This window comes from Haemorhous mexicanus, chromosome 3 (genome assembly GCF_027477595.1).
Source record: "Haemorhous mexicanus isolate bHaeMex1 chromosome 3, bHaeMex1.pri, whole genome shotgun sequence".
NCBI classification, from domain to species: domain Eukaryota; kingdom Metazoa; phylum Chordata; class Aves; order Passeriformes; family Fringillidae; genus Haemorhous; species Haemorhous mexicanus.
The window spans coordinates 35,024,536-35,052,379 of NC_082343.1; the positions used below are offsets into that span (position 1 = coordinate 35,024,536).

General features: G+C 36.4%; 1 protein-coding gene across 6 annotated transcripts in view; it reads right to left on the reverse strand.

Moving 5' to 3' along the window:
* Positions 1 to 27,844, reverse strand: part of BIRC6 (baculoviral IAP repeat containing 6) — a 176,468-nt gene that overhangs the window by 128,824 nt on the left and 19,800 nt on the right. For all 6 annotated transcript variants that reach the window (XM_059841328.1, XM_059841327.1, XM_059841323.1 and 3 more), the window contains exons 5-14: positions 26,946 to 27,057; positions 25,599 to 25,681; positions 24,223 to 24,445; positions 23,960 to 24,120; positions 22,016 to 22,074; positions 19,985 to 21,379; positions 11,396 to 11,545; positions 7,931 to 8,156; positions 3,550 to 3,710; positions 634 to 765 (exon numbers count right to left, since the gene is read on the reverse strand). In XM_059841328.1, the coding sequence (XP_059697311.1) occupies positions 634 to 765; positions 3,550 to 3,710; positions 7,931 to 8,156; positions 11,396 to 11,545; positions 19,985 to 21,379; positions 22,016 to 22,074; positions 23,960 to 24,120; positions 24,223 to 24,445; positions 25,599 to 25,681; positions 26,946 to 27,057 (2,702 nt within the window). The remainder of the gene's footprint in view (positions 1 to 633; positions 766 to 3,549; positions 3,711 to 7,930; positions 8,157 to 11,395; positions 11,546 to 19,984; positions 21,380 to 22,015; positions 22,075 to 23,959; positions 24,121 to 24,222; positions 24,446 to 25,598; positions 25,682 to 26,945; positions 27,058 to 27,844) is intronic.

A 27,844-nucleotide genomic window follows, 5' to 3' on the forward strand; every position in this document is an offset into this window, starting at 1 on the left:
AGAAAAGCAGGTGTAAAGTAAGTCTGTTGAAAGGACCAAGAAAAAGAACCATCACTCTAGAACTGAGTCACTCCAACTGTCAAATTTTAGTCTGCAGCTCTCCTCACTCAGACCCACTCAATCCCTTCACAGTCTAAGATATTTTGTGGAAGAGTGCTAGTTAACAACAAAGTTATAAAAACAGGCACAGTGTGACATGGCCAAGTTATGAATTCTTTATGTTCTGTTCCTTATTGGTTTACCGCAGTAATGTCTACAAAAGCCAGGTATGCAAAGAAAAGTTATACTAAAACTAGCCAAAGAAACAAAGTAAAATACTGCTGAAACAGGCTAACAATTTAAATTAGAAAGGTGCCATATCAATCTACTTGATTTCTAAACTCAAATAAACATTAATCTGCTTCTAAGCACCAAACCTCTCCAGTAGTTTAGGACATTTCTAGTGCATTTGTATTAAACATTTAACTCCTACAGCAAACAGATAAGAGAGAGAAATAACTTTGAAGACAGCTGAGAAATTAGTCTATTTTAATGTCTGGGAAATTTTTGCAGAGGAATTCAAATGTATCATTTAAACAAGTAAAAAGCAAGGTCCTATTTTAAGTGAAGTATAACAAGATCAATAAAACTTACATTGTGGTTCCTCTACATCCATATACTGCATTTCCTCACTGAATTCCGCCAGTCCTGGTTTTCCATTTCTCTCCATTTCTATATTATGAGCTGGAGATAAAGGAAATGCGATCTGTCTATCTACTGCTGCTTCTGGAAATAAAAAAATTTGCATGATTTCAAACACTTCTTAAGGCTCAGGAAAAACAGAAGAGGTAGTTTTCATAGCAAAATTATCAACTTTCTGCCCACAGCAATATTTTTAATACAAACCCACAAGTATACTAGGACATGTTTTTCATATGGATTGCAGCAAACAGTTTAAAAAATAGTATTTCTGAATGACCTGTAAAGAACCTGTTTTAACACTGCCCAAATGTTTTTCCCCTATTAATCAACTGCAGATTACTCCTAAGCAATTAGATTCCAGCACTGAAAGTCTGGTAATTTAAACATAAAATAACTGGATTGCTCCTGCTGAACATCAAACATTATTTTGGTAACACTTAAACACAGCCCTTTTTCCAATTAAATGGATCACATGAATTATAGATGAAGAGGACATGCAGGCAAATTAACAAGAAGTATATACAGTGAATTAACTGCCAGACCAAAATCATTAATTCCCAAGCAGAAGAATTATGCCTCTGGCCTTGCCATTACTACACACTACATACTTAACTGTTTCCAGGGCTCCTGTCATACAAAAGAATGACTGAATAAATTCTGCCCTGCACATCTTCCCTACGTCTCATTATCTTACAATTTTAGTTCCTTTCTCTCCCCATCTGGAAGGAGAGAAGTTGGAGGGGGAGTTAATCGAATTTCAGTCTGAGGTTTTTATACATTTGTAAGAGCCAAACAATGTTGAATATTCCTTCTCCTTTGGTTAAGATCTATCACAGATATAAATTACCTAGCTTTGTCTTCCCTTATAATGAAATCATTAGTGTCCTATTATTTTATTCAAGAGTGCAAAGAAAAAAGGCAAATGTCACTAAAGTCATTTTCCAAAACTCAAGAAATTGAAAAAGGTAAGGAAACAACTGCAATGCAGTTACACTTAGAGAAGATGTTGGTTAGCTGTGGATCTCCAATCCTATGAACAAAAAAGAAAAAAGACTGTCAAGGCTGCCTTGCAGGTGCTCTCACATTCCCCAGACCTTTCCAAACTGCCTGATCCCCCATTTGATGCCTTTTCTATCTTGTAATACAAAAAAGCAAATTCCAGTATATTACATGCAAGGAAGTGAAATGTCATTTTCTGGAAGAGCTCTGTCATGTCTTCTGATCAGTATGCTCTGCTGAAAAGCATTCACAGAGAGCTCTGGCAATTTAGTTCATAGCTAAATCAAATGTCTCCAAGGAATTACCAACTCATGGAACTGTTTGTTCAGAAGTGTTTAAAACTGAAGCATTAAGGAAAAGAGTTTAGCTTTTCTTCTATTGTTTTGTTCCATAGGTGAAGATTCTCAGATTGATTCTGACATCCAGATCTTCAAATGGACTGAAATCATGCTGAAAACAAAGGTTCCATTCAGGAGAGAAACATGGACAATCTGTTCTAGTTTTTCCTTTGATAGAACAAATTTTTTCTCCTTGTTAAAATTCAGGTTTTACAGCAAAGATTAACAAAAATGAAGAAACTGAGAGAGCATCTGTTGACTGCTGTCCTGCAGTCACAGCCAGCACTTCTGTTAAATCTAAATCATCTCAAGCCCTAAAAGAGTACGTGTTTCTCAAACTATATTACTATGCTAGAATATTTTGTTCTTGGGTTTACAACCAGTTTACAGTATTTTAGAGAGCATCTCCAGCACACATATTTGTTGTTAAACACTGGGGGATGCTACACAGTGAAGTTTTATGAAAACATGTTAATGATCTTTGAAATGCCTATATTCCTTTTTGAAATTTACTGTTACTCTTGTGTTTAAGTGGGATGGTCTTTCTTAGCAATTCAAAAAAAAATAGGAAAAGGAGGGAAAAAGGGCTTTTATGATCATGCTTGCTGTTTTTCTCAACACAATTTATATCCAGCAAGCAATTTAATAATATCTGACAGCAAGATTTCTCTGAAATAGTCAGTTCCCAAAAGCCTTTGAAAAAGAGGTGGCCAGATAAAGACAAGCAATTATGCCTTAATAAAAGGAGGTGCAGTATGTAATACCTTCCACGCCTAGCAGACAAGGCAGCAGGACATGAAACAAATGCTCTCACCACAGGAAAATCCCAGTGGAGGCACTTCCACATCAAAGAACTGACTTTTCAATTTATGCTACCCCCTCACAGGTTCCCTGAGAGCTAGTAAGATGCAGAGTCCAGTTAGGAGTCTTCCCAAGGCAAGATCATTCCTAACTTTGGTCCACTCTGTCAAAGCTGCAAGAATAAAAGGTGAAATCATACTGCAGCTTTCACAGAGCTTAGTCAATGAGCCAAATGATGAGACAATTCCCAAGAAAGCCATGGGATTTTTTACTTTTATCAAGAAAAGCCTTGCTATTTTCTCACTGGCAAATAATCTCCTTCTGTGACTTGGAATAATTTAGTATATTTTTTTTTTTTTACTACATCGAGACCTTTAAAGAACACCGTTTGCTTAATCAGTCAACCTCTAGGATGATTTACACGTGACAACTTATTTTTAATAATTGTAGGATTAATGCAGTATAGAACTATAATTCAGTTCAGTCTTTTTGAACTATGTACTTTTATTTGCATAAATGTCAAGATTTTCAAACTGTTTACCCAGTTCGTCTCCCCAATTTACATTCAAGCATGATAACTGAAAAGAGCCCATGATACCAGGAAACAGAATAAATCAGTAGAAGTCAAATACTTACGAAATTACAAGAAATTGTTATGATACACATCACAGAGAATAATGAGTTTGAGAAAAGAAATAATGTTTTGAAAGATATCCTAGTTTTTTCTTACCATTGACTTTCCCTAAGCCTGGAGCTTTATTTTTCAGTAAAGTCACTTGAATTTGGGGAATGTTTGTGATGTTTGAATTCAAAACAAATTTGAAGTCCACATGTCCAACCATACAGGCTTTTGGTAGAACTAGTTCAAAGACATGCTCATCCCAGCTGTTGCTGTCAGGAAAAAAGAAGACAATGACCCAGTGTACAGAGAAAATTCCCATCACACAGTTCATTCTGCAGCTATGCACACTCTCTTTAACAAGAAGAAAAACTTATTTTGCATTAGTTGACATCCATAGGAATTTCTGAAGAAGTCTTTCAAACTTTAAAGCTTTCAAGACAACCACATTAATTTTGTGAAGAAGATGTTAAAATGCCAACTGATATGACAGGGAGAAGCAATGTTTACATTAAAGCAGAAGTAGAAAGATTCCCTATTACCTTTATCACAGTACAGTTTCCATATTACTGTAAACACCAGTTACTTGTCTCCATGAAAAATAAAGTACAGGAAAAAAAGACCAAACAGAACACTAAAAGAAAATCTATCAATTACTGAAGCGTATGAAAGCACAATCAGACCTTGTAATCTCTTTCAAGTTGTCCTTATCCATTGTTTAACACTTAGTGTCACTTTCCAGTGGTACAAAATCAACATACAGGAAGCTAAAAATGCTATTTCCAAATTATTTTTAAAGCACATTTGATTATTCATACAGGATGAAAAGTGCTTCTTGCCAGGTGCACACTCAGAAGCCTGTGCTGTGCAAAAGGGTGCAGCTTTCTTTCCTTATGTCACATTTTTGTTTTGAAGACAAGTTTGGTTTACACTGAAAGTGTACACTTGAGACAAGTACCCTTCGATGATCCCTTCCATAGTTTGATACCCTTTTTCGGGTTGCAAAAAATAGTTCAAACAGCAATGAAAATAAAACTAATTATGTGTCAATTGTCCTGTTTGTGTACATTTTTAAAACTAACAGAACTTCTTGATCTCCTTAATTTAGCAGTAAATAATTTTTTATAATGTAACTTTGATATACTTATTTAGCTGTATAACTGAGAACACTAAAAAACTGAGTATGCTGCTATAAATATTTTTGAGACATCTTTCTAACATCTAATTCACAAATAGGTATTTTAACTTCAATAGCATGCTACACACAAAATATTACACAGAAAACCATTTCAAAATAGATTAAGGAATGGTGCAAATGTATTTATTTCTTTATGGTAATATCCCTGATGGCCAGATCTCCTTCAGGCACATGTAATACAACTTAAGAGATTTCAGGTACAAGAAATGAAATGGCACAGGCACACCAGCTTTCCAGAGCTAGCAGCATAGAAAAGCAGAAATTTTGGGAGGAAAGATGGACAGAAGCAAGAGAATTTGTGGTTATAATTCAAAAAGAAACAGTGAAGAATTTTCAGCTAACTGTACAAAGAACACAGGTAAATAAAATATAATGAAAATGCATCCCACTGTTCTGGGGGGGAAAAACCCTAAAACCTCTGTTAGCAACTCTAACACTAAATATTTAGAATCACTCATGCCTTTCCTCTAGCTTGAAGAACACATAATCCAATTCTGCCAAACAGAGAGAGGTTTGGGGGTGGTTTCTCATGTCATGCAAAGCAAGGACTAAGTAAGACACTCAAAGGAGCCAGACTTTGGAAACAAAGTAATATTCTACTCATCCAATTTTAGTTAAGGATCTGGTACAAGCCCAGAAATGAATAATAAACTACTTTGTCTGCAGCAACCTTTTGTAGTCTATGCGCTGCATACAATGTACACAGCCATTGTGAATTACAACTGTTATTTGTCTACCCCAGAAATATATTTTTGACAGAATTGAGCAGCAGAAGATGCTCAATAGGCACATATGGAATAAAGAATCTCTCTGAAGGTCTCACATGAATCCAGCAGTTAGGAGATCTTATACCTCTGACAATAAACTTCACAATCTAATTCTGTCATTAGTTAAAAAACTCCCGTTTAAATTTTTCTTTTAATATCTTGTAGGTTGCTTTAAGTACATCCTTTATTGATGCGCAAAGTTTCAAAGCAGCAAACAAATTAATTTACTTCCTTGTTATTTTCTCATATATTAGCATATCTATCCTAAATAGATAACCCAATGCAAAGTCTTTTAGGAACTCTTCTACCATTGAAACCCTTCTAAACCTATAGCATCTTTCTAAAGAAAAACATACAATTCATACTGTGTTCTAAGCACCAATATACCATCATTCTCAACTACAAGATATTTTCCAACACACCTTTTCCTTTTCTAGAACATCTCACCGTCTGACCTTCTACTACAACTGAACATCACTATCTAGCTCTTCCTTCTTTCATATATTTTCAAATAAGTCTCCGTAAGATGAATACATCCTACATAAATTTGAGATAAAGCCAGGAAACTCAGATGTCACTGTTTTATCCATTCATATTAGGAATTCATGTACCTCTATTTTAAAAGAATGAACCTCATTTAACATTTCAGTTACATTACACCTGAGGGGACAATGGTATTTAGATAATTCACAAGGTAAATCAGACTCTGCTTTTCTTTTTTCTTTGTGCACGGTCTTTTTAAAATAACAAATTAGGATTGTAATATAATGCCATTTTCTAAAATAGAGTTATAGGATTATCTCTTTCTATCTATTTGAGAAACAAAAGAATTACCATATCAAATTGCATTACTCATCCATCTAACAGTGTAACCCCACATCGTGATAGGTATCAGTATGAGGCACTCAAAAAGGAGATAAAAGGAACCTTATATTAAAGACAAAAAAAATAATCCAGAAATCAATCAGTTATTCTTCCCAGATAACTTTTACTTAAGAGCTAACATGGATTTCAATCTTAAGATTCTACCCTAAGAACAAAGGGACTGTAATTTAATAATTTCCATCATGAGTCATATAGTAGCTGTCAAAGATTTCTAGTACTAAACCAAAACTTCTAACTTTTCCTCTTTACAACCCGTTTTAATTTAGCAGCAAGCATAATTCTTTTCCTCTAATGAAACAATACTCATAAGCTAATTTTCCACTTACCCCTTTCCAATTAACAGCTATCACCTTCACTTCTTGCTTCCTTGTAACTTCATATTGATAGCTTTTTACTTTTCAACAGTTGCTGAACACATTTCAATAATCAATAGTTTTAACTGGAAGTTATTTTGCAAGGAACCTCCTCCCTTCCACTTGCTACATACAGAGTATTTGACTTACACAATGCAAAACCACGAGAGAAATAAAGGCTTTAAAGCATTTCAAGTTTTCAACCGTAGCTTATGAATATTTATTTAAAGCAAGTCCAACTCCTGTTCTGTGTCAGCCCTGGAAACACCTCCATCTATTACATGTTTTCCCACCTGGAATGCCTCATGATCACATGCTATCTTTCAGCTGTTTATATGACATGCTTTTTTTGCCCCACAGATGACCTCTAGCTTCCCCAGCAGCCTTTGGCCATTTCATTATTTTCACTCTATGGCTATTTCAAGTCTACATGACAATCCAAATGTTACACATCAGTGGAACAGACGTGTAGCAGTCTGACCTAAAAATCTTGTAGTATCTTATGCACGTCCCTTAATAAAACAATTTCTATCTATATTGAGTTTCTCCAAACAGTTTTCACAAAAAAGAACTATACAAAGCTACTTCAGGTAGTTTTTAAGCAAGCCTTCAAGGAGACTGCAACACTGCTGTAGTCATATTTAGGGAGCACAGAGGAATTCCAAGTTTTCGTGTCACGTGTGAAAAAGTCCTGCTACACATCCCATGTTGGTGCAGCTCATTTCAATGAAAATACTGCCTAAACTTTAACACTACTAGGGCTTTGGAGAGCTTAAATGTTTCATATATAAAGATTTAAGTTGAACAGAGACAAAATGAGATTCTACCTTCATATTTTAAAGTAAATTACAGCATTATTTAATTTAGGACAACTAATTAGTCACACTGGCATCCGCAGTTTGCATTTTCTGATTAAATAATGTACTAAAAATGTGTGTATACATAAGAAGGGTGAATCAGACTTTTACAGAAACTATCAAGAATATCTCTAATTCTGGCAAATGTGCTTGTCTATTTATGTAATGTAATGACCACATTTGGCAAATAAAACTCCAACAATTCAAAACCTGATTTTTCAATTTGTTTCAAGGTCCTCTAAAATGCCTCTGGCAATCTCACCAGCACCTATAATGCAAACTGCCAAATGGGGATTATCATCTTTGCAAACACGTGTTCTTAAACTTGCACACTAGCTAAAAACAATTAAATTGCATGAAACTTGTGGTTGTACAGCCCCACCAGCTAGTTAAGCAATGCACACAATTCCTCATGACTGTTCCCCTCCGTACCTGTCTGTCTGTAGCTTCCAAGTCCGAGTGTGCTGAGCTGCATCCCCGTGGTGCTGCTGGTGCAGATGCTGAGGGTGCCGCCTCTGCTGCTGCTCCTGCTGGACTTCCACCCAACAGGGAGGGACAGTGGCTGAAAACCGTGGTGTCAAGGTCTCAAAACGGGTCAGTTCCACCAAGGATGTCAGTGTCTCAAGGGAGAATGGCTGGTCCACCAAAAGATCAACTCCTGAATAATTACAGCACATACATTCATTACTACATAGATATTTTTTCAGAACATCCTTTTAAGAATAGTTTGAAATACATCAGAACTGCTATAGGCAAAATGAACTACAAGTCATATGAAGGTTTTTCAGTTAAAAAAGAATAATAATAAACCCCCCACCCCCCCAAAGCACCACCCTAAACAAATAACAACAAAAAACAACTACAGAAAATCCCAACACAAGCAACCAAACATCCCAGCCTTGAAGCTTGTATCCTTTGAAGGGAGTTCACTTAGAATAAATTTTCTAAATACTGAGAGCTCTGAGCATGCCGTCTGGAATTCAGCCAGAGGCATCAGGAATAAGTAATTAGCCAGCTATACTTTGAAGATGTAAAGCTGATTAAACATTTTTTTTAATATCCCTACTGACTCGGATAAAAAAAATTATTTCATGAAAACAGACGTAAAGAATTACTGTGCATTTTTATCACTGTTTAAAACATTACTTTGGCCTCTGACTACCAATACTGACTTGTTTTATGGTGGACTACGAAAACATTGTAGTGTTAATAGGCACTCCCAATTTACCTTAAAAGAGGGGTAAATGAAAAACAAACATGATTTATGTTAAGCACTTAAAAGACGCTGGGCCTTGACAATTATTTTGTCTACTTGTCTTTATATTTAGGCCTTGTACCAAGGAAACAAGGGTATTAATGGAACTACTGAAAACAAAAATATCCTAGGAAGCCAAACCCTTAAAGGAACCACAAGAGAAACCAAAAATTCATAATCAGATTTCCTCAGACATAGAAAACCTCCAACCAACCCAAAAAACCTAAACCAAACCAAAAACAGACAAAAAAAGCCCCAAACCAAAACAAGAAAACCCCAAACAAAACCTAACCAACAAATCAAAGAACTCCTACCAACCAAACCTGGGGGGAAAAAAGACATGCACAATGTATATTTTCTAGTATTTTGAGCGTTTTCTCTTAAAAATGTGCTTTGAAGAAAAATCTTTTACTTGTAAAGAAATCATGCTTTTCAAAAGGAGAAATTTTGCTACCTGACTACTACTGTCACCATTCAGGGTGAGGAGATAATAATGCACCACACAAATACCACCCTCGCTGCAAAGCCTGAACCTAGAGAGCATCTTGAAAAACAATCCAGGTTGACTTGGAAATGAGATGCTTGGACAGGTAATAAATTCACTCTCATTGCAACTATAATAATTTCTACTTTTCCATTTCAGAGGCAGGAAAATGCCAAAGAAATTAGAAATGCTTTAGAAATTGAATTTCAATAATACAGCAAAGACCTTCACTTTTTTAACTGCCAAATGTGAACCTCATTAGCTGGATGACACTGCAATCAGAAGTGAGATCATTGCTCAAACTGTACAACAAGCCTATCTTTGAGCAGACTGGATTTTTCTGCTTCATTCTCCTTCCTCCTCCAACAGAAATAAATCCAAATTCAGAGTACTCACAGCAACCACATACAACTGAAACATTAAGGACTTAACTTTCCATTCCTGTCAAGTACAGTTGGCTTCTTTTAAAAATTACAAGACTTTTATTATATTCTAACAAAGTGTTATAACAAGACAAAATTCTAACACCAAACTTGAAAACAGGCTTAAACTAGTCAGGAAGACTAATATTCTTTTTTAACTCACTTTGAAAAAGGGCATTATTTTACATTACTTCACCACAAAAAACCCTCTGTTCCTTAAAAGGAAACACTAATCTAAGATAGCTATAAGATTAACTTATTTTCTCTTAAAACAATAAAATTTAATATGCAACTAAGTTGCAAATTCAGGCTACAAAATAAATGCAAAAAACACATTCTAGACTGTAAACAATGAAGAAAAATAAATGCACAAAGACCAGAATATAAAGGAACAATGCACGAGTAGAAGCTTCTGCTTCTTGCAGGACTTCATTTCCCCAAATAGAAGCCTTTCTCTTGAGCTCTGTCTCTGTCTGAAAAACATGCTAAGACAGAAGTGGAAGAAAACCCTTTTTCTGTTTTTTAGTATGTAACACCAAAAGAGAAGCAACACTGATATTATAAATCAAAGGCCGATCACGATCCACACAAGTACTGACAATCTCAGTACTGAAGAGGTTTACACAGCCCAAACAATCATTCTCATATATTGTATTATTGACTTTAGTATCCTCAAGAGTTCTGCAGCCATTTGGTTTCACAAACTCCCACCCAGACCCCTCATTTCAGCACTGGCTTCCTATGACTATTAAGCTTCTCTCAGAGCTTTTAGTGATTCAGTTTGACGCCACAGCAAAATAGTACTCAGTTTATCTGATCATTCCTGTATACCTAACAACTCTTTGGAAACCATTACAGAACAAAATCAAGCAGTACTACAATGTCTAAATTATATGACTACTTAAAGGAGGACCTGCAGCTTTTGGACAACCTAAAGATACCTCTACTTTGAAGTCTATACATAAATAAATCAATTTCTTATTCCAATAAGTCATATTCAAGGCTATACTGAACGCTGGATGGGAACAAGATAAAAAAATGGAAAAAAAAGTCCTTTTATAGTACTGGGAGAATTTAAACAGTAATGATCAACAGTATTTGACTCATCAGGATAGTGAGAGTTACCATTTGCTTGGAAGTCACTTATCTCTGCTGATAAGCTACTATACAGGGAATGCATCCATTGAAGAACATCCTTGACATCTGTAGTCTTTTTTGCTTTATTTGCCATTAGCAAAAGAAGGGTATAGAAGAAAGCCATAGACTTTTCCCCCCTCATATATGTACAACACTTTACTTTCTAGTGATCTTCAAACTTCAGGAATGGCTTCTCTGGTAAAAAAGAGGAGCAGCAGGAGAAATTCAGACTCCAAAGCAACTGCTGTAATGCTGCTTACAAATAAACTTACAACAAAAAGCATGTTTTCCTTCTTTTGACTCACTCTTGAGGAATAAAATCAGGGTCACACAAATACAGTCTGCCACGCTTAAAATCACACTTAAGAGACTGGAAAATGTCAAAGTGTTTTGTTTTGTTTTTTTTTTTGAATCAGGAACTGCTGAAGTGTTATGCTTGTACACACCCAGAGACAGACATACAGCAACTACAGAACTCTAACTTTGGGCAGCAAAACAATTATCAAGCAGTATGCTATTAAATAATTGCAAGTCATGTTCAGATGCAGCTTTCAAAAATGACAAAAGTATTTTGATTGATGTACACATGTGTAATTTACCTGTAATGCCTGGACTAGAAGGGTTGGATAAGGGCTTGGTGCCTTCTGATGACTGGTCTACACTTTTGGTAAGGGACCCATCTACAAGTATATCAGCTTCATCGATGTCATCGCAGGTGCCTCCAATCTGAAGGAAATGAAGTTCTCCACCTAAAATCATCACAGACAACAAAAGAAGAAAGTTTGGACAGGCATACAGCTAAATTCAACTCACAAGACAGGTTTGCACTGTTATGCAATTATGACAGTAACGACTTAAACTGCTATGCAATTATGACAGTATTTACACAGGACCTGAAATCAGTGAAATTGCACAGGAATGCTTATTTTGCTTTACTAATACTCCTTTTTTTCAGGGCAAATGCAAAGCAGAACTACAGAAATACTGCAGTTGCAAATGGCATCAAAGGTAAAAACTATACGGGAGGGGGATGGGTTTTAAAAGGCAATTAACAAAGCAAACCTCAAAAGAAACCAAAAATGGTTATGACACTTCCCATAATCCAAATTATGCTTATAACAGAAAATAATCTACCTTGTCAAGTGAAGGCCTACACTACGTCATCTGTACAGAGTGCCTAAACTTCCTTTTAAAACTCAGTATCTGAAAATGAAACTAATTTCTCTGAATTCTCCTAACTAAGGAGCCTTCCACATTATTTCATCAAACATAGAATTAAAACACTGATCAAGTCCACAGACAAAAGAGCAAAGTGCAAAATTTTCACTGGACACAATGTATTGATGGAAGTTTGAAATCATTCAAGGAGGTTGCCCATTATTCACCACTACTGATAGACATAGATCAATTCTGTCATTTATAGAGAAGTCACAGGACCAAATTTGGAGTGCTAAGATCCTCAGGTCCAACCATTAACTGCCAAGTCCAACACTAAACCATGTCTCTAAAAGCCACATCTGCACATCTTTTAAATACCTCCAGGGAGAAAGACTCCACCACTGCCCTGAGCAGCCTGTTCCAATGTTTGGCAACCCTTTATATGAAAACAGTTTTCCTAATATCAAACCTCTCCTTGAGCAGCTTGAGACCATTTCCTCTTATCCTGTCACTTGTTATTTTGGAGAAGAGGCCAACCCACATCTCACTACAATCTTCTCTTGGGTAGGTGTCCAGAACCATAAGGTTATCCATGAGCCTCCTTTTTTCCAGACTTATCAACCCCAGCTCCCTCAGCTGCTCCTCACTCCTCCTTCAACTTGTGCTCTAAGTCACTGAGAAAGAATGTTTAACTTTACATAATGCTGGGGGAGGGGGGGTGGGTGAGAAGAGCTGTTACCAGTTCCAGAAGTTACATGAAGTCAAATTAGTAGGATTCAAATCAAGAGGCAAATCCAAGCATAGGCCTTAATGTGATATTGCTGAAAAATTATCTGACTGAACTTCAGCATCTAACATTATGACAAACCCTGTTATACAAAATATCCAGGTAATTTGAAACAAAAAAACCTGAGAATAAAAATGCAATAAAACCCCAAGATAAAAGCAGGTACATGTCCTGTATTGTCAGGGGTGAGGGGAGTGAAATAGAGTGATAGAGAGGCACAGAGAAAAGATGTGAGGCACAGAGGGAACTCGCACAGTTTTGGGGTTTTTTTTGAGATCTCACTAAGAAAGGCCTGACAACAAATGGCTTTATAACTCAGTCTTTTATGAAGACAGAAAAACAAATTGCTCAAATGACCAAAATGGTCAGAACAACTTATGGACAGGATCAGTGCATTGTGCTGTGGGAAAATCTATTCCAGGTCTAGGTAATGTACAAAAGTAGTATTCTTGGGATCTGAAGAGATGGGAGATTTTCTCACTATATTTATTTATCTTTTCATTCTATCTTCTCAAAACAGCTATTCCATTAAGCCATTTCTTGGTGGGTCTTTTCTAACTGAGATCCACTAAGAAGCCTGTACCTCCCCTCTCTCAGTCTCAAACCACAGATCCTTGGTGCAGAACAGTAAGTACATCCCAAACAGACCTCAGGAGTGGAGGGGGGAAAAACAGTTCTAGCTAATAACACTTCTGAGTTTCCTTGAAATTAAACAGCTCATAAATAAGCAATTTTCCTCAAACTTCAAAGAGAATTTGAGACACATTAGGAAACACAGATGTTGACAGCTTCATTTGGTAGTAAGTCAAACCTTAGTTTGTATATCACTTTGTTTACTGCTCAGCAGCAAAAATGTCCTTATCATTTTTTTCCATACAAGAGAATAGTCATAATCCCTGCATTCCTGAAAGATTCCAACACTTTTCCAAGAAAAAGTCTGTGCTAAACTTGAGATACCTCACTTCCTCTTATTCGTTTTTTAAAAGGTTCTGTAAAGAAGTTTACCATGAACTGAAGTTGTACAGTGTTAGCCTCTGCTTATGCACACTTTTCCAAAATGCTGTAGCTGGCTGTGCCTCTGTATCACAAAGGAGGCATTTCCTCTCAAAGGACATCCAAAGATAACTTTCTGATGATGCATGCTTCATTATTTGTTTCAATAATACTGTAGTTCCAATAGACAAGTGCCAGTGAAAAAATCTGCGCAGAAGTCAATGCCCTTTTTTTTTCTCTTTTTTTTTTTTTGGTGTTACTACTATTGTTTGCAGTACGAGGCTCAAGGAGTGACTTGTCCAGTGCTTTCTAATTCTAGCCAGGGAGCAAACATCTCAAGTAGCTGTTTATCTGAAGGCTCCCCTGCTTGCATCAGTTTGACAGAGGCAATAAATATTTCTGTTGTTCTACCAAGAAGATATGAAAGTTGACACTGACTTACTCAGTTATCACAAAAGAGACAAATTGGAAACTAGCATCATTATACTTCCTTCAAAATACAGGTAACACAATCAAAACATTGTTAATTTAATTCTGAAACCTACAATTTGCATGGAGTCAAAAACCTGGTAGCAATACAAACAGAACAGAAGAATCGTGAATTTATTCAAATAAATCACAGGCTTCCTTCAGGCAAAACAGTTCCTGGTTCCAGGAAAGCAGCACTGGAGCAAGCTAGAGAGCACGTCAGAGACTAAGGCCACTGCAGTCAAAGCCAATTAGGTGAGATGTTCCTGCACTCTAGAAGGAGTTTGGGAAGAGTGACACCATTGCCATTAGTAAATCACAACACAATGACAGAGTTGAACAATATAAAATTAATTAAAAGGAATTGAAAAACAAAGCCATACCACAGGCAACTATGCACTAATTAATTTATAGTCCCCTCCTTCTCTTGTCATTGGTTAGCTCTAAATGTGCAAGTTCAGAACACTTGAAAAAAGTCATCAAGAAAGCTGTCCCAAAACCTCACTTGGAAACACTTCAATTTAAACTACTCTAGGAGATCTTAGCTATAAAATTCTGCCTTGACTTTGAAAAAATAAAATGCAATTGAATAGGGACAAGTGAAAGTTACCATGCCTAGAAATAATTAAAAGTTCTGTTACAGGATGAAAAAAAGTTCTGTAAGAGAGGTTCTTGTGAACCAGATAATAAACCTCATTCAATTTCCTGCTCAAACGTGCAAACATTCCACTATGTATATACACATATGGTATGTACAAACTTCAGAGCTGCTTGAAGAATTCATCTGTAGGATTACCAAGCCTGGTTTTGCGTATCTCATCAAGAAACTTGTGGACTGACTTGATCGGATCTTTTGAGAGGGGAAAGTAAAGGCTGCTTTGTTTTTTCCTTCTTTTGTAAGTTTGAAAGGATTGGAGATACCCAGCTTGAGAAAATAAATGGCTGGAGAAGGACAGCACCTAAATAAACTTTGTCTTTCCCTCCTTTTTTGAAGAAATCTCTTTGCCATATTCATAATGAATGGTACAACAGATATGACTCCAGTGACAAAGATGATAGAGGCTAAACACTATCGAAAAAAATCATCATCAAGGACAGCATGCAGCAGGAGAAATTCCATGAGCAGACCGTTAAATCTCTGTCTTGAAGATGTTTGAGAATGGTGATCAGTAGAATGGGTAAGTATAATTGACCTTGACTTGAGGACGAGCTCTTAGCATGACTTCCAATACTAATTCTGAAGTGGAAAAAAACTTGACCTCTCTCAAATCCTATTAGACTCCATTACCAAAAAAGGCAGAAAATTGAAAATACCGAATTGATTCCTGAACTTCAAACACAGTACACAGGGCAGACAAAGCCTAATGACAAGAAGACACAAGTAAGATATTCAAACTAAATCAGAAAAAAAACTATAGAGTGTGAATCCTACACTATTTCTAACTCAAGAGCAAGAAAGCTGCTGTAAATGAAAGGCATGAGATTTAGGGGAATCAATTCTCAAATGTATCCAAGTGCCACACGGTTTTGCCACACTTACAGGTAAGAAATATCAGCATAGGCAACTCACTCTGGACATAGCAAAATCCAGCCTGAAAAAAACACTTTTTCCAACAAAGGGAGGGACTAAAACATCTTGTTATATTGTAGCGCCTTTAAAATGTTATAATGTAACAAATTCAAAATTTCAGGTGAGCACACTCTATCAACAAGAAACTATATCTGACCCTCTTAAACACAAGATAATATACTTTAAATACCAAAAGGCCACCCTACAGCAGTATCTCTATTTAAAAACAGTACCTGCTGCCTTGTTTTAGAATAAAGAAATTACTTATTTTCTTACTTATCTTGAATGTCATAAAAGCAGACTTTAGACTCTTACTAGCGACACAAGAGAAAACACCTGAACCCTCATATGAGAGCAGACAAAGCACTGCTAAGAGGGATATTAAGCATAGTCTGCTATTAAATATAGTCTACCTTGGCCAAGGGGAAGAGAAGAAAGCAAAATTCAAAGAGATTAAAGTTCACTACATTTGCTTAATGGAACTGGAACCAAGAATATACTTGTACACTTTCCCACAGAGGTCGAGCTCAGGTAATCCTTGCAGAAACAGGTAAGTACCTGAAGCTGACATCAAGAGGTAACATTCTGAAGTGTGACTCACAAAGAGAGATGACGTCAAATGCAGGTCTAAAACATCTTTCCATAAAACCACTCCAGATTTGAAGCACCCATTTACACAGAGGTTTCTTTTTCAGTCATATCTTACAGGCAGCTAGGAAAAAATATTATAAAATCTACCAATGAAAATAATGCATCAACAAGCAGGAGAAACAGAAGAAAATTAATGCTATTCTGCATTCAGAACTTTCAGATATTAAAGTACCTCTTTGCCTATTCTGACGTCCCAAACAAGTAAACAGGAAAGAATACACTGCTCCTGCCTGAGTATTTTGCAACATCATCCAAGCATTTCCAAAGCACGTATGCTCCAAAACTTTCACTTAAAATTTTCGTTTATGTCTCTGCACTACAAGCTCCTTTGTAGATGGAATAATGTTGAACACATCACTGAATACAGTTATTCTACTTTCAGTGTATCTCTTTAATGCTGTCAGACTGCAGGCACCATCCCACTTGTAGCAGTAAACCTAGAGGAGCAAACAGCTGTAAGCGATTTGCAAAGAAGCCCAAGAAAACAGCACTCAGGGAAAAAAAAAAAAAACAGTAAAACCCTCCATCTTCAGCCACCTAGCTAAGCAGGAAATTCTACCCATTTAAAGCAAAAGTTTAAAGGATAATTTTTATTCAAGAGAAGGAAAATTATGCAAAGCTTATTTCATATACTAAGCTATTCAAACATAAAATAAGACAGAGGATTTAAAAAGTTATATTAATAGTTGAGGTTCTTGTTTTGCTTTTTCTTCTAGTGTTCCTGATTTTTAAACCTTTTACACCTTATTTATAAACCATTCAGTTCAGTCATTCTCTATCAAGTGACATTTATTTGGCATAAATGTTTTGACTCTGAGGCTTCAGACATACCTAGCATCAGATTCTGAAATCCAGACTTCTAAAGAATATTGACCCCTAAGTATTTAAGATGGCTTTGGATTTAATTTCTCAAAAGTGAGAAAAATATAACTATGACTGATATGCTAAAAACGGAATAGAAATTGAAAGCATCTGAGGCCATTTAAGCAATGAAAGTAATGAACTCCAAAGTCCATGGTTGAGCAGAAAATGGAAGTTCCAAATAGAGGTATAGTGGATGTAAATGAAAGGTAAGACTAATCAGTGGATTTTTTTTTTTTTTAAACTAAACAAAGTACTATATTCCAAAAGAGGACCCTTGCAGGCTGACTTGATACCTATAGCATACTGGGCTACAGAAGAAAAAACACTTCAAAATCTCAGTCATCTTAAGGGCAGCATGAACAAAAGAAATCCAAAAAAGCTATTGATAAATTACTACACAGGTATTATAATACTGAGAGAGATTTACTGCAAAAGCAGAAGGATGTGCTTGTCCATTACAAGGAAGATGGAAGTATTCTCCAGTCAGTAAGAGAGATGGTAGTTACCTAGGCAGAGACAAAATACTCCACACAGAATAAATGCTTCCAGCTCAAGAGACCTGTATATCTTAAAACTCCATGCCCTGAAGAAGTTTAGATAATACCAAAAACTACTAGAATATGATCACCACACACACTAGCATTGGATGGAAAAGTACCATGCACAATAAGCTCTTTAACCTCTATCATGAATCTTAAAACACAAGAAAGGTGAAATAGCTCTGATGAAAGGAAAGAAATTTATAGCAATACAATTCTGTAGAAAAAAAAAATTCTGTTTGGAGGTCTTTTCAATGAGATTGCAGTTTGATCAGCTAAGTCAAAACATTATGACATGGTATCCTGGAATGACTTTATGATGCTTGTGTCCCCATTTGTCTGTTTTGCCCAGAAATAAGTTTTGCACCTTTAAGACCGGTTCTGAGAGTGGAGGAGGGGAGAGAAGAAGCACAGAGTTTGTTATCAAAAACTGTACTTGCTTCTCCACATCCCTGCTCCTGAACTGCACTGTCTGCAGCACCAGACAGCAAGAGAGAGCTCTCCTTTGCTTTTAGTTTGTTTTTAGCCAGCTAAGGCCAGAGAAGTTCCCTGGACTGTGGTTTTTCTTTTTCTTAGAACTGTTCAAACCTGCTCTGGTCTGAAAACCCAGAAGAGCACCTGGAACTTACACCTGTGGCCACAGGGCTGGGCCCAGGCCATGGCATTTCCAGCACCAGAGGGACTGATAAGAGACTGAGGGAGCTGACCTCCAGCCCACCAAGGGGACTTTCTGAGTTTGTCATCTCTTTAGATTGGCAAGAAGTTTTATTGTTTAATGTTCATTTTTTGAGATGGTGAATGCTTTGCCTGTTGAATAAACAGTTTTTTTCCACTTTTCTCCAAGGAAATATTTTCCTGAACCAGCTGGGGGAGAGGCCACTTGAAATTGCTTTCTAGAAGAATCCCTTTGGAGGTTTTCTCCCAAATTTGCCCTAAACCAGGACACATGGATATGATATGATATAACAGTTTTCAAAGGCAATTAACCTTGCAGAGTTCTATTTTAACTAGGAAAAAGCTTGCATTATTAAATACAGCTGAAACAGTTTAATAGCTATTTTTTCAAAAGCAGTCACCAAAAGAGAACAATTTAGTACATATGAATGTTACCCTTGGGAATCTGCAAACATAAATACTAGTTACTAACTTGCAATGTTTTCATTAGTATTTAAAAAGCAAATCTGAAATGCCCACTTCTAGAAATCTTTGTAGGTGAGTGAGAACATGAAACCTTTAAGAAAACAGATGTTTACAATAAACTTGACTTTATCTATTGGAAATAACAAGTAAATCTGATTTAACAACTGCTCATAGGAGGACTTTATAATTAGTGTGACACTGTCATGAAAGGAAAAAAGGTATCAATTTCAATTCTTCTAGTAAAGAAGAAGCTCAACATAATATTGGTGGGAATTTATTTGAAAGCTATGAACCATGCCATCAGCTAAACCCCTCTGAGAGCCTAAGCATTTCCTCCACAGCTGCAATCAACTGCAGATGAACTAACCAGAACACGGGGACATGGAGGAACTCAGCTGGATAACACCCAGAGCTGTTTCCAGTGCTCCAATGTGATATAAGGAAACAGGGAGCTGTGTGGTGGTTATGGGGCTTTTACAAAGTAGTTGTTACCTGGGCTTGAGTTACACTCCCCTCCTACCTGCCCCCTTCCCCAAAATGCCTTGTGTTCATTTGGAAAGAAAGAATCCTGAACAAATATCCTGGCTCTAACATTCAAGAAAGTACAATTCAAACTGCAAAAAGCTGAAGCAGAACCAAAGCACACTACCTGAATGAAAATACACTGGGATAAGGTATAAAAGCATTATCTTCTCTGCTCTCTTGACTATCATCAATTACAGGCAAAGACATTTTTCTGAAGTAGGATTTCTCTATCATAGAAGTAAGTACATACAAGAATGACTTTTATTTGTTTTGGACTTAAGGAAACCTGTGCATCTTCAGGAATTAAGACACATGCAAGAACTACTGCCATAATAGAGATTAAAATTGACATTTAAGGTGAGGAATTAATTAGAGTCCATGCTTCTTAGTAAGCGCATTCAGGGGAATTTCAAATTCAGATTTTAAATTCTGTAACATAATCCAAATACAGTAAAATCAGTAATTTTAAAAAAATTTTGAAGAAAAATCTTACCTTTGGTGCATGCACATAATCTGTCTGTGCCCGAACAGTATATCACAGAGACAAACATATCTGGTTCCTCAGTGCCCTCTTTTTTAGGTGGCTCCACTTTGGCCAGAATTTCAAAGTTTGAAAGATCTAGTATTTTTACATATCCTCCCTGAGTAGTTATTACCAGGTGCCCAAGAGTAGAGATCTCAGATCTTCTCTCTCTCCCACTGCCATTTTTAGAAGATAATTGTATTTCCTCTACAGGCTCCTCACAGTCATCTTCTCGATTATCCAATATATCTGGTGGGAGTAAAATCATTGAGGTAATTGTGTCTTGGGGGTCTTTGATATGCTGGATTTTTACTGGTTCCTCCTCTAGTGTAACTATTCTAGTGGCATAATTCATCTTATAAAGAACTAGGTATCCACCACTAACACTTCTCTGTTCAGGCTGAAATATTAAAGGAGTTGGTACATCTGCTGGTGTCTCATGCTGGATTACATCAATACTCGTGCCATTCACTACAGCAAGACTTGATTCTAGTTCCCCCTTCCTTCTATTACATAGTGCCGAGTTTAATTTATTTAAATTATTCAAGGCCTCTACTTGATTTATTGCACTCAGAGATTCAACAGGACAAGTCCGCAGTCCCACTAACAGATGAACTCCATCTGCACAAGGTGTGATTGAATCTACACACAGGTTCTCCTCCTCTGCAAACTTGGGCAGACGCAGGCACTGAACCAAAGTCCCAGGCTTGGGAACCATAGAGCTCCACTTGTCCGAGTCTGGAGATGTCAGGTTGGCTGCAGCATCTGCAAACTGCTGAATGTAAGTCACAGGGGGGTCCTGCAACAGTAACTGTTCCTGACTGTCCAGCTCCATTTCAATGATCTGTGGAACTGTGAAACCATCATCATGTATACTTTTACTCATAATATTGTTCATCTGTGAAAAGAGTTTTCCTGCTTTTTCATCAGACTCCTTAATGCTGTACAGCAGCAATACAGGCAAAGTCCTCCTTACCAGAGGGGAATTCAGTTCTGAATTAGTGCAGGATTCATTGTCAGTTGATCCCTGTTCCGAGACACTCTCACCTCGAGTCCTGCTTAAGCCATCTAGTGATCTCTGAGAGTTACTGCTAACAGGAGAGGTAGCAGGTGATTTGTATGTTAATAGACCTCCGGCTAATAAACAAGGAAAGGGAATGTTGTGTTGTTCTAGATGTTTTTCCTTCATCTTTTCACTCTTACAGTTGGCCAAACAGGGATTTGCCCCAAGTTCTTCCAGATCTTTAACTGTGTCCTCCAGAACATTTGCAACGATTTCCCACTGAAGTTTTTCAGGCTGCTGAAGAACACTGAGAGCTGTTATATCAAGGCTGACTTCCATAGTTTCTTTTTGTGATGTATGCCCTTTAAAACAAAAACGTTTAACATAATACACATGCTCAAAAAGCAAAACAGGAATCATACTGCATATATTACAGTTTGTTGAAAAAATAGGATCTTTTTCTACATTTCATGCTCTTTTTTCCCCACTTGGTGATCCTTACTCAAAGATGTAAACCATATCATAGGAAATAAACATGTAGTCCTCCCTCCCTGAAAATTTCTGACTCAAACACAAGAATACCATGCATAGCACTGTTCTGCTTCTATATAAAATCTTTATTCAGGAAGAAATACTTTATCAAAGTGCATACCCTTAGGGAAGCAATCAAGACACAGGAACTCTTTTGGCAATCCCCTGAATTTAAAGTGTTTCATACAGCTGTAATTTGTTCCTGTTCTAAGAAAGTTCTTTTATCTTGGTTTGTGCGCTTTATTGACAGCAAGATAAGCAATGCTTGTTGTCAAGTAAGACATTTATTAACTAACAAAGTGCAGTTTTTCTTTTCTCCTGCATGCCATCTTTCCATCACACAAACTTAAATACTGACACTCCTTTCAATGGTAAATCCATTGAAAAATCCTATTCCAACTCTGGAAGAAGAATTTCCCCTTTCACCTCTAAACTATTACATATATAACAGGTCAGATATAACCTACCTGTAACAGATTCCGATCTGGAATGCTCTTCACTGTCTGAATCCTCCAGTAGATCATCACTGGAAAAAAAATAATGTAGGAATGACACGATGTACATGCTAATTGCAAGCTTATTTTTAATAAAATTAGTAAAAAATCATAAAAAACACAATGTATACTATAGCTAGCCATTCCTTTTAGCCAGCATTGTTCATCCGTTGATGAGTTCATCATCACAGACACCAACAGCATAAAGACTTTTTTCTCCATTATTCAATCAATAGACCAGATTTCTTTTTGCCTCATTCTACTCTTGTATTTCCTACAATTCAGGTCTAAATTGAATTAAAATGAAAACCAGTTCTCAGGAATCTTTCCAAGAAAAATGAAACCATACAATCATCTGAAAATGAATATCAACATCGTCAAATTCCTCAAAATCATCTCTGGAAAGTGGAGCTGATAGATCAGTCTTCAATTCTACAAATGATTTTGTAGCTAGTACTGAAACAAGGGATGAACAGTGTTGTTGGTTTTAAAAATATTGCCTAAAATACTGAACTAACTAAAAATACTGATAAATCTTTCTGATAAATCTTTCTGTCATAAAACCAGATTCTGTTCAAGACACCTATTCAAGATAAATAGGCTCCTGAGTAGTTCTAAGAATATATAAATAATTAATGCATCTGACTTTTCCAGTAAAAGAAATTATTTCCTGTAACAAGCTCATTACTCACAGGAAGAACAGTAATCCCTTTGCAGCTTCAGGTAAAACTACTCACAATACCAAGTCAGATCCTCAAACTTCAAGAAACTGGATGCTTATTCCTCAAATCCAAAAGACAGATCTTTGTGGGCTCAAACCTGATCAACATTCACTTCACAACATGGCAGACACAATTCAATACTTTAATTCCAATCCAGCTTCCCCTTAAGCGGAGAAGTGACAGTAAATTCCATGTAGGTTAAGAGAAATGGAAGATGCTTAGTTCTAGGCAGAATGATTGCACTGTCCTTTATCCAGCTCTTAAAACTGGTTTAATTCTTTAACTATTAAGGAGTTCCCAGCCCTAAAGCTATAGTAAGAGTCCAGGCAGCTGCTGATGTCACCCATGTCAGCAGAAGAGCAAGCTTCATATTTGCTCTGCACTACTGTAGATATCACACTAAGATTAAAACCAAAGATTCACCTCCCTGTGCATATAGCAGCATTGTTACCTTCGTCTTAACGCTGAAGTTTAAGAAGAAACATTCAGAAAAGCAGCAAGACTCCCCAGTCAACTTTTGTTGTAAATTTTCCAACAGTTATTCACTCTATTGAGCTTTGGCAAGACCAGAGTACTCAGTAACAGGCTGCATGAAGCACGAGTGAAATACTACTCTTTCTCACATCACACTTTCTAAGCAGTGACATACCCTCTAGCTTATGCAAACCCTTGCAACAGGACTATCTAATTGTTTAGAGTCTGTATATATGTACTAAAAGTATGCAAGGAAGCACAAATTCCTAGCACATCCACACAGTTTATTTTCAGAATGACACAACCACAAATTGCGGAGAAGCAATCAGAAAAAAAGCGTATTCCAGAAGTCCATGAGGAGCCTTTACTTTCAAAATCTGAAATGTATAATCCATAACTAAAATGAAAAGCAATCCAAAACTTATATTCCTTTCTCTTTTTACACTGCCTCTGAAACATGAGCATAGAGCAGAAATGAGATCTGCAATCTCTTTGCTAGAAGAGTATAAAACTGGAACAGCAGGAAACTGGCCTAAAAAATAGAAATTTAGATCAGTCTTTTTCAAGTGTTGAATTGTGTACAAATAAAGAGTTACTAAAAATATTATTTCCATGAAAAGAAAATTACCAATCTTATGTTTCACAAAGCATGACTTTGCTAAATGGCATTTACCACTCACACAGGAGCACTTAATATTTCTCATTTGGTAGAGTGGCTTACCTGTCTCCTTCTAATTTTGGTATGTCTGAGCAGCTAGAGGAATCTTCTAACCATGCTAGTGTTGGTCTCCTTGAGTCAACCCCTGAGCTCTGTTCTCCTGGTAACATAAGTTGCTGCACAATAGCGGGATCATATGCATTGATTTCAAATTTTAAGTGGACCTGAGAAATAACAATACAAAAGCAGAAGAGGTATTTGATTTTGAATCAAGATATGCCTTATCAGTAAATAGGTGATGAAAAATAATTATTTATATTGCATACCTTCATAAGTTTGGAAACATCCCATATGCAGATCTTTCCTCGTTTTGTTGCAGCAGCTAGAAAATGAGGGCAACTTCCAGATCCAAAGCAGGTGATTCTGTCAGTGCCATCTGTGCAGGGAAATTGCGCTGGACTTGTTGCCAGTGTGACTGAAAGAGGTACATTCTGAGTGTGCTCACCCTTGACAAATGGGCAGTTTGGGGAATGTCTCTCATGTTCAGACCTTTCCGATTAAAAACAAACACAGAAAACAGCCACTTTTTACTGTGAAAACTACACACAGCATATGCAAGCTAAGCCCTAGAAGTGAAGCTGAAACTGAACTGTTTGAATTGCAGTCAACCATACAAGAGAGTTCTGAAGTTACCAACACACTTTCCCTGCTGATTCTCAATAGCAGACTGTATTAAAGACTTTGATCACTCAGTGTACATTCATATTCAAATAGATCAATCTACACAATGCTCTTAATATAATTAGTCCATTAAAAAAAAAATTGCTCTATAAGCAGTGGCCAATCATGTCCCCAGGAAGAAAAGCCCAGATTAAATTACCGTACATTAAAACTCTAATGTTACGAGTAACTACAGAAGCAATGTACTGGTTTTTGTTCTATATCTATACAATTGAAAAAATCAAAACTGGAAACAGTCCTGAATGTCACATTAACCAAGAAGCATGGAAAAAAACGAATCTTGATATACAACCAATGCAGAGACATGACAAGAGCAATTACACAGCTACAAAATGTCTTGAAAATCCTAAGTGAAAGGAGTAGACAAAAACTATGAAGATAATATTACAAGGAAAAGTTTCTAGCAAGTCAGGAATCTGATGTGTTCAAGAAAAGATTACAAATTACCAACTAATCAAGAATAAAATTACATAGGAACTCTTTAATTAGTGTAAGGTCCCCCATTTCTGTCACTATCCACAATTTTAGATGATTCAGGAAACAAGAAATGGATACTGCAATTTCATATAAAAGGCAAATCTGCACTACACAGCCATGGCAGTTTTTGAACCTAAAAAGAGATGTATTCTAGTCACAATCAAATAGAAGATTCAGTTTAGATCCCCGCAAAGAAGTATTGGATGTCAACTCTCAAAGAAGCAATTTGAAATGAAACAGCAAATCAGAATTAAGATATAAAACCAACTACGTAATTTTTTTTTTAGTATTATACAGAAATTTGACATCAACATCAAATCTTTTTGTGACTCGTTCCATGGAATCATTTTGCAAACCCATTCTTGTCAATGACTTTTCCTAAACTCACCACAAATACCATTAAGAAATGTTGATTTTTGACCTTTGAAGATTTCTAACCTCTTCAGCACAAAATTAGGTTTTCCTCACACATCATTAAACTTACCAAGGTTCATCTGTAGGCTCCCAACACACCAAGCACACACTACAGGTAAAGCACATGGCTCTGTCATCTCCTGATGAAGCAGGCTATGAAAATAGGAAGAAACACTTGAAATTTATATAGCTACGTACTATGAAACACTTTTAACTAGGTGATCAACTTCTTTCCCTCTAGTGACACACTAAAGCATCACACCAAACATATAAAAGGCCACAGATTATATACTACAAAGTGGCAGCATTTCATATTAAAAAAAGAATGTACATTACTGTAGAAGAGATCCAGAACCAACATTCATGCAAGTCATAGGATGCAAACAACAGACAAAGAACAGAAATTGCTTTTTTTTCTTTGGCAAAAGTTCACGAGGTTAAAAAAATTTAGAACTGCAGCAGAATACATGCTTGGATAAACACGGGTTAAAAAATATTCCTACCAATCTCTTAGGACATTAAGCATTCTCTACTACTCCTCTGCAAAGAACAGTTGTTACTAACTGAAGTAACTGAGGAAAAACAATCAAAATTTCCATTCTCTTAAAATTTAGCATTTTCATGATCTCATTTCAAGACATGCTTGGGAATATGCAGTTGCAATTCCAACATATGAATTCCCTGCATTTCTCCTTCTGTGCACGTTTAAGAAATCATCCAAAAACTTCATCCACCTATCATGCTTTACAGCTGACAGAATGAAGCAAACAATATTGCTGTCAAACGACAGGCACTACCCAGCCATCATTATCTAAATCCATATTATAAATATATTTTTAAAGCAGGAATAATTTCAATTAATGAAAAATGGAAATAAGTAAAAGTAGGGGAATAAAACATTGAGGTTGTATTTATTCACTGAGCCTAACAATTTAATGTGATCTAGGACCTCTGTTTGATTCAATAAAGTTCTACTAGGAAAGTACGTTTAGAGAAGTCCAGTGCCAAGCTTACTGCTTTTTTGCTTTCCTTGTCATATAAAAAGGATTATTTACTCAACAATCTAACAAGAAGAAAGACAGATTCTATGTAACAGCCAATTTCATCTCTATTACTGTTAACTCAGATCAATCTGATATTTCAAAAAGTTTTATATGCTGAAGTTAAGAACAGCATTTTCTGGAATCTGTACCAAAAAAAAAAAAAAAAAGCAAACTCTAGGCACCAAAACCCCTTGAAGCTTAAAAAAAAAACAAAACAAAAAAAAAGAGCTGAATGACAAAGTTTTTATGGTTTATGCATAATTGAAGGAACCCATTAAAAAAAGAAAAAAAAAACCTAGGAAAAAACATCACCACCTTTTTTCCCCTGCCCTCCCACCTGGGGAACAAATACTAAGAACAACTAAATCTCTTACCTGGTGATAGAACCCAGCTTGAGCCATAGGATCTGGCTGTGCCCACCGATAACCTACATGAGGCCATGAAGTGAATGTCTCCCGTCTGTTAGCTTCACTGTACATCAAAGACCTAAAAAGGTGAAAAACTACATGATCCAAATTGCCACTTAAAATTAAAACCCCAAACTATTTATAAGACTTTTAGTGCTTTGGTAACCATTAAAAATAGCACAAATAGTTACCTATAATTTACATATAAAATTATAATTAGCTATTACAGGAAAACTACAAACTTCCCTCACTTGGGTGCTTAAAGTACATCCCCAGTAAAAAACTAAAAGCCACACAACAAACTATGGACCTTAAAAGCAGGATTAAGAAAATAAGCTTCCAGGTAGCCTGTTTGATCTACCTGCAGAAAAGCATCAGATACCCAAAGCTATTCTGCATCGAAGGCAGGTGGAGAAGCTAGCCAAACAGAACCGCAAGTTGTCATTTTAAACATGACAACTACCGCAAAAATTTGGGGTTCTTAGTTAAAGATATGAATATGCATATTTAAAAATACTCTAAAGTGATATTTTAGGCTTAACTAAATATGTGGTACAAGCCTCCTTCCCAGTCATCACTCACTACATACTGTAGTACTTGTAAATTTTAAACTACTACATCCCAAAATATGAACCCCTCTGCAACTCAGCTAAGAGAGCAAAGAAGTTCCTCTCTTTTCCACCTTCACTCAATGCATGTCTCTCATCTGCAATAGCACACAAGAAATGAGTATCAGTTTTCCTTTTCCCTTGACAGAGTTTTGTTCTCCCAAGAACTAGGGCTGTTAGAAGGAAATGTGCCTTATTTCCTGTTTCTACTTCTCAGTTTCAGGAGATTTTTGCTGTCTTGTAAGAGAATGGAAATAT